The 8104-nt window shown below is 34.4% G+C and overlaps 1 protein-coding gene across 1 annotated transcript; it reads left to right on the top strand.

Annotated features, from left to right (window-relative positions):
• The first annotated feature begins 770 nt into the window (after positions 1-770).
• On the top strand, positions 771-1712 carry LOC110301907 (olfactory receptor 7G1-like). The gene has a single exon (XM_021172622.2). The coding sequence runs from the start codon at positions 771-773 to the stop codon at positions 1710-1712; it is 942 nt and encodes a 313-aa protein (XP_021028281.1).
• Positions 1713-8104: the final 6392 nt, after the last annotated feature.

Raw genomic sequence — 8104 nt, 5'->3', positions numbered from 1 at the left:
TCTTCCACAAGTTGCTTTGGTTTGGATGTTTTATTATGACCACAGAAAAATAAATAATGTGAACTACTTGTCATTTGATACAATTTTGGAACCAGGGAGCCAGGCAGAAGTGAAGACTTGTCATAGATTTAAAGAGAATGTGGGAGTATTAGACTCATTATATTTTCTACCTGCATAATTAATGTTTGTGAAATTAGTGCATGAGTCAACAGAATTGATAGCAGGAACTGATTCTGAAATTTGGTGAATAGTTCAGAAAATTATGGGCCATACCAATATTGGTGCCCATTGCTTTAGAGAAATAGGTTTACTATGCTCTTTGTGGTTTATTTCTTTTTTCCTTTTCTCTCTCTCTTTTTTTAGATTTGTATAAATTCTCAAGGATATAGCATGTGTTATAATTCTTCATAGTATCATTTGCCACCATATTTTCAAATTCTTCAATATTCATTGAAGAGAACTGAAATATAAAGTATAAGAGATATAAGGACTGGAGGATAAATGTATGAAAAAGTTGATTACTAATGTCACTAACACTATAAATAACACATGCTAAAAATTTAAAGAACTAGTTTTCAGCCTCAAATGTATTAAATTTAGTGACATTATTTACAAAATGCATTAATAATGTGACCCCAAAGAATTTGTGAAAACTAAGTACAAGATGTTACAGCAATGTTCATACTGACCATACATTAATGAAACTGTATCATTACTCAACAAAATTTGGATCATTTTTACTATACATCTTGGTAATATGCAGTAGCAGCATGGAAATTTCAAACCAATCAGGTATTTCTGAATTTTTTCTCACTGGACTGACATATGCTCCAGCCATTGAATCATTTATCTTCAGCTTGTTTCTGTCTATATATTTTGTTACCATCTTTGGAAACATTCTCATTATCTTGGCTGTAAGATTGGACTATCACCTCCATACACCCATGTACTTTTTTATTGCCAATCTGTCCTTTACTGACATCTGTATAAGCACAACAATAATCCCAAAGATGCTGTTGAACATTGAAACACAGAATCAGAGCATTACCTATACAGGCTGCCTGTCCCAGGTGTGTTTTGTATTGATTTTTGGTGGCTTAGAAAGTTGTCTACTTGCTGTGATGGCCTATGACCGTTACTTGGCCATAGTTCATCCTCTGAGGTATACAGTTATCATGAATCCTTGTCTCTGTGTACTGCTTGTTTTACTTTCATTGTTTATCAGTACCATTAATGCACTACTGCATAGTCTGATGTTGTTAAAACTGTCTTTCTGCAAAGACCAGAATATCCTTCATTTCTTCTGTGAACTTGTTCAAGTCATCAAACATGCCTGCTCTGATACTTTCATCAATACCCTTCTTATTTACACAGTGACTAGTGTATTTGCTGGTGTTCCTCTTGCTGGGATTATTTTCTCTTATATTCAAATTGTGTCCTCCATTCTTAAGATATCATCAGTCCAGGGACGGAATAAAGCCTTTTCCACTTGCGGATCTCATCTCTCAGTTGTATCTTTATTCTATGGGACAGCTTTTGGAGTGTATATGAGTTCTGCAGTTTCTGATTCTTCTGTTAAGAATATAGTCTTTTCTATGATGTATATTGTGGTCCCTCAAATGCTAAACCCTTTCATATACAGTCTGAGAAACAGAGAAATGAAGCAAGCCATGAGACACCTTCTCTTTCCTGTGGTCTTATCATCTCCATAAATTGAGTTTAGAGAAATAGAATGACAGAAGTATTGGTGAAACAGAGTAACTAACTTCTTTATCATAAGTGCTTTAAATTGTCGAAGCATATCTCTGTGGCACTTAAGTTTGACTGTATCTTTCTTTCTTCCTTCCTTCCTTCCTTCCTTCCTCCCTCCACCCCTCCCTCCCTCCCTCCCTCCCTCCCTCCCTCCCTCCCTCCCTCCCTCCTTCCTTCTCTCTCTCTCTCTCTCTTTCTCTCTCTTTCTCTCTTTCTCTCCTTCTCTCTTTCTTTCCTTCTCTTTTCTTTTATTATTTTTTCTTTCCAGGGATGTGATACTCCCCAAATAATTTTATGCTTTATTTTTCTGTTTATTCTGGAGCAAAGGCAGTTGAGAATTTTGTTTTCTTAATAAATTTTCATCAATGTGTTTCTGAAACATAACTGTCAATGGCATATGTATAGATAAGAGGCTTATGTAAATAACATTTATATGTAAAATTGGAAGCCATACTTAGTTGTACTTTGGTTTTATCTCATAGGGAGACTATGATCCACACTAATGGAAATTTCATATTTTGTAAATAATGACCAATAAGGAAACGAATCTTTATAAAGCCATACTACCACACACCTTGATTAGGTTTATTATTTTTTTTTCATTATCATATTTATATTATCTGAGTGGCTTTTAATTGTTTTGTGCTATATCTCTTTGTTTTTAAGGATGCTATTATTTCTCAAAGAGAATTTAATATTATCAAGTAATATATCAAATAAATATTATATTGAGGATTTAGAGTCATTTACTTATTAGTAATACCTCATAATTTTGAATGCAAAGTTCCAGGGATTAGGACTTTTTAAAATTTCCACATCAATTCATGTGTTTGTAAAGCATGTTTTTGTTTATTTTGGGTACTTGTTATTTGTTTGGTATTGTTTTTTCTTATTTTTAAAATAGAGGCTCCAGGTATTTCTTACAGACATGGTAAAGGCATTTGGTGATTTTTAGAATAATAATAGATGTTTATATGTATGTGTTATCTTCTATATTTAATGTGTGCTCTTTTTTAATAACTGAATGAAGTTGATGATACTGATAAAAAACAAAAGATATATTTTGGACAAAATTTTAAGCAGCCTGGACTTAAACTTAATATACAATGTCAAAAAAATCATCATGTTGATATCTGCATTTACAAATTCACTAGAATACTAAATATCTTAAATATGGACATTATGAATGGAAAGAAATGGGAGCAAATTTCTACCCATAAAATGATAATTGGGATCTGATCAAAAGTTCTGAATGTGTCAAAAACAACTGCCATAACTGGTGGTTTGATTTCTCAATTCACTTATATATTGTGTTAGTACACAAATTTTTTTTTACATTTATGCTAAAGTATTTTAAATATGGAGGATACCACACCAACTAAAATGATATAGTAAAATTTGGACAAAATTTCAAATTTTGTGAGGAAAATTATTAAAAACTTTGGAGTATTATATACATTATACATATATTCTACTAAGAATAAGAAATGATATGTGCTTAACTTCTGATTTATCCTGATGATAAAATTTTGGACATATGATTCTATCATAAACACTTTACCTAATGAGATAATCTTCCAATCTGCATAATTTCTGATTATTTTGCCACTATTTGTTTACCTACTATAGGAGACATAATCAAAAATTTCCATGTATTTATTATATATGCTCTGTTTGTTTTCCCTGGGAATGCCCTTCTTCATTCTCTTGTCTTGCTGCAGACATTTTTGTGTACATACTAGAAAAGGCCAAACATTCTTTAAAGTTCATTTCTGTATTACTTGATTTTTATTTACTTTCTTTAAAAATTTTTAATATTATATCTCTCACACATGCCTCATTTTCTATCCTACACATTTAAAGCCTTTTTATTGTTTTACATGTGTATATGCTTATGAATATGCTACACATTTTTAGATAACTACTACTCAGCCTATTTATTAATTGTGTGTGTTTTCAATGCTTAATATTTGTTATTAAATATTCAAGTGGTATTTTCTTTCCTGGAGAAGGCTATTTCTCCTACTCCCTGTATTTTTCAATAGACTGTAAATATTTGATGCCATGTAGGCTTTTCCACATTCACTTTGACATATCTGTTGGTTTTGACCCTGTGGAGTGCATATTTCACCAGTCATGCTTGTGACATTTTATGTGTGGAGCAACCTCTAGGATACTCCAATGCAACTATTTCTGCCATGACTTCCACAATGCTTCTTGAGAATTAAATGTGCAAATGATTCATAAATATATCTATTAATAATGAGGTCCACAACTCTGCATTTTGATTGGTTGTGGTATTCTGTAGTAGACTTTGTTGCAAAGTATATTTTCAGTGATAAGGTTTGAGGAGTATACTTATTGGATGCTAGAGGTGAAATCTTTAGAATATTGTAAGGGATTAACAATAAAGTATTTAATTCTGATTTAATAAAGTAACCTCCTTCAATATTCATGAGAACATGACACTATTTTGTTAGGTTTTCAGTATCAGGCATGGTTTTCTTCTTGCTGAGCAGGTCTTAAACAAATGAGTGAGCTGTTTATTAATGTGAAGATATACATGGCACTAATGCACCAAGTACATAAAATACTACCATACCACCTTGGACATTGATGTGTTCTGCAGGCTTCATAGCAGAGTATATTTGTTGATTGCCTCTCTCCTCAGTAAGCTAACATGCAGCCTTTGGGTTCAATGAGAGATAGTCCTTATAAAAAGGCATTTATATCATGTCCAGCTCAAACACATCTGAGCTCCATTTCCAAAATACATGGCTTCTTTAGCAATAGGGACTTAGCATGCAAAATTTTGGCAAGCAATTACAGCATCAATAAACTCTATATTTGGATATTCCTTTGGACAACCCTGGCCAACAATTCAGAAGAGGTCTTTCCAGGTCTGTGTTTGACAATTTTGTTAAATTGCTTTGAACTTTTGGAGGGAACATTGTCAGGTCACATCTGAAAAGTACATTAAACTCTTGATATATATTTATGAAGAGTTCATATCAGGTTGTATAAAATATTTAGCATTTTGGTGATAAATATGGAAGTTCAAATAATATTTAGAATTTCAGAAGAAATTAAGGGCTATACTTAACATGTGATTTTCATTTATAACATTGTATTTTGTAATTCTAAACCATTTTCACAGATTACAGTAGTAAAACTGTAATAATAGAAATAAATATTTCTATTTGAAAGACCTGGATTTTTTTTTAACTCCTATAATTTTTCACTTATTCTGAGATTCTAATGCATGTGAAATTTTATTTAATCAATTTACATTTCAAATATGAGGTTTAGAGTTATATAACACATACAATATATTCATCCTCTTATGACCATTGTGCATACATGTGATGTAATATTGAGTTTTACGTATTTTTTCATTAATTTATTTAAGCTCAAATCACAGCCCCTCAGTTTCATTTCAGATCTCCCCTCATATGGCCCATAACCCATCCATCCCTTTCACTTCTGAAAAGGAGAAGGAATCCTAGGTACCAACCCACCCTGGCACCTCAAGTCTCTGCAGCTTTAAGTCCACCATTTCCCACTGAAGCCACACAAGGCAGACCAGTTAGGGAAACAGGATCCACAGGACAGCAGCAGCAAAGTCAGGGGATGTCCCTGCTCCAGTTGTTGGGGGACTCACATGACGACCAAACTGCATATCTGCTACACATGTGTAGGGAGAGGTGGGTAGAGAGAGCAACCAATACCATAGGAAATATTTTGAGTTTTGTGGTTGTTTCGTTGTGGTCCCTTTGACCAATAACTTAGATGTGACCCATTTGTAGTATAAAATTTTCAGTTGGTGTTGAGTGATGTCTAGTTAAAACTCTGTTTGACCCAATATTTTATAACTCTATTTATATTTTTTAAATATATTTATATATTTTAAGCAATTTACTGTAGGAGGTTTTCATATGAACCTGCAAATTGCCCTGAGTGTTCATTGTGCCTCCTTATATCTTCTCCCATGCAGTTTTTTTCTCCTTCATCCAAGTTTAATCCACACATTTCATCTACTCCCTGTCTCTCCAAAAATACATATTCAATTTCACTAGTGTATTACTCAGTCTTCTTTAGAGTAACAGAATTTATTGATTAAATTTCTCTCTGTATTTATAGAAGTGGGACTTATTAGAACGACTTAAAGCCTATTGTTCAGGTACTACATCAATGACTGAAATTCAGCTAACATAACAATGACTGCTTCTAAGTGGAAAGTTGACACATTTCAGCTGATCTTCAGTGTATGCTAGACTTCCAAAGATCTGTACTCTAATGCTAGTAAAGGAGCAGACCTGCTAGTGATAGCAAGAACAAGTACAAACAGAAAGATTCTTTCCCCAATCAATGTCCTTCATAGGTGACCAGCAGAAGCTATGGTCCAGATTAAAGGTAGATCTTTCCTCCATAAAAATATTTTTTTTATTTGATATTTTCTTTATTTACATTTCAATTGTTTTCCCCTTTACAAGTCTTCCATGCAGAAATCCCCTATCCCATCCTTTCTCCTTCTGCTTCTATGAGAGTTCGCCACTACCCACCCAAACTCTTCTCTCTTTATGCCCTGGCATCCCCCTACACTGGGGCATCAAAATCCTCAGACCCAAGGATAACTCCTCCCTCTGATGCCAAACAAGGCCATCTTCTGCTATGTATATGGCCTGAGCCATGGTTCTCTCCATATGGTCCACAGGATCTCCGGTTGTCTGACCAGTTGACACTGCTGCTCCCTCCATAGTTCTGCAAACTCCCTCCTTCGGTCTCTTCTCCAACTCCTCTATCAGGGACTGTGTGCACAGTCCAATAGTTGGCTTCAAGAATCTGCCCCTGTATTTGTTCATCTCTGGCAGAACTTCTCAGGAGACAGCCATATCAGGGTCCCATCGGTAAGCACTTCCCAGCATCCACAATAGTGTCTGGCTTTGGTGACTGTATATGGAATGTGTCCCCAGGTGGGACAGTCTCTGGGATGGCCTTTCCTTCAGTTTCTGCTCCACACTTTGTCTCCATATTTCCTCCTGTGAATATTTTGTTCTCACTTCTAAGCAGTACAGAAGCATCCACATTTTGGTCTTTCTTCTTTTGGGGCTTCATATCATTTGTGAATTGAATCTTGGGTTTTCTGAAATTTTGGGCTAATATACACTTATTCGTGAATTCATACCATGTGTGTTCTTTTGTGACTGAGTTACCTCACTTAGGAGGATATTTTCAAGTTCTATCCATTTGCCTGCGACTTTCACGAAGTCATTGTTTTTAATAGCTGAGTTGTATTCTATTGTATACATGTACCACATTTTCTGTATGGATTTCTCTGTTGAGGGACATCTGGATTTTTTTCCAGCTTCTGGCTATTATAAATATGGCTGCTATGAACACAGTGGAGTGTGTGATCTTATTACATGTTGGAGAATTTTCTGGGTATATGATCATGAGTGGTATACCTGGGTCTTCAGATAGTAGTATTATGTTAAATTTTCTGATGAACTGCCAGACTAATTTTCAGAGTGGTTGTACCAGTTTTCAATCCCACCAGCCATGGAGAAGTTTTCCTCTTTCTCCACATCTTACCATCATGTGCTGTCACCTGAGATTTTGATTTTAGTCATTCTGACTGGTGTGAGGTGGAATCTCAGGGTTGTTTTGATTTTCCTTTCCCTGATGGCTAAGGATGTTGAACATTTCTTTAGGTGCTTCTTGGCCATCTGCGTATCCTCAGTTGAGAATTATCTTTTTATCACTGTTCCACATTTTTAAATATATACAAAGAACCCAAGAAGTTAGACTCCATAAAAATCTTAATTGAAGTTTGATCTTCTATTTTCAAAGTTTTGGGTTAATATAATAATATAAGTACAAAATAGTACCTGTTAGATATTCCCAGTCATTTGGAGTTTGTAAATTTCAGATTTAGTCATGTGGAGCCAAGAAGAGTAATCACACCTTCATTTGGAGATTTTTTTCCGTAGTCGATTGCTCTATGTTTACCATCTGAGATTATATGAATTGTAGCATGCCTACCAAATGCTAAAAATCTAGTATTTACATATAAAATAATATGTAACATAATTGTCTTTTTACCTTTTTTATTCAGTCTCTGTTACCTAATCCAAGATGGGTTAATTTTTTTTTTTTAAGTTCCATCCATTTACCTTCAACTGTCCATGATTGGGCCATATGGGGAGAGATTGAAACAGAATTTTGCTGTGTAGGTCTAGAAATCACTTTTTATAAAAGAGGCTGACCTTGAGCTCAGAGATTTTGTTGCCTCTACCTCATAGGTGCTTGGATTAAAGACATATGCCACCACAACCCAGCTTTTGTTTGTTCA

This window comes from Mus caroli, unplaced genomic scaffold (assembly GCF_978045245.1).
Source record: "Mus caroli unplaced genomic scaffold, Mus_caroli_1 scaffold_11, whole genome shotgun sequence".
Classification (NCBI taxonomy): Eukaryota; Metazoa; Chordata; class Mammalia; order Rodentia; family Muridae; genus Mus; species Mus caroli.
The sequence above is the reverse complement of the archived record's forward strand: the minus strand, read 5'-3'. Positions and strand labels throughout refer to the sequence as shown.

Bases quoted from the DNA above. Each gene is read 5' to 3' on its own strand.
- LOC110301907 (XM_021172622.2), top strand. From the start codon at position 771: ATGGAAATTTCAAACCAATCAGGTATTTCTGAATTTTTTCTCACTGGA.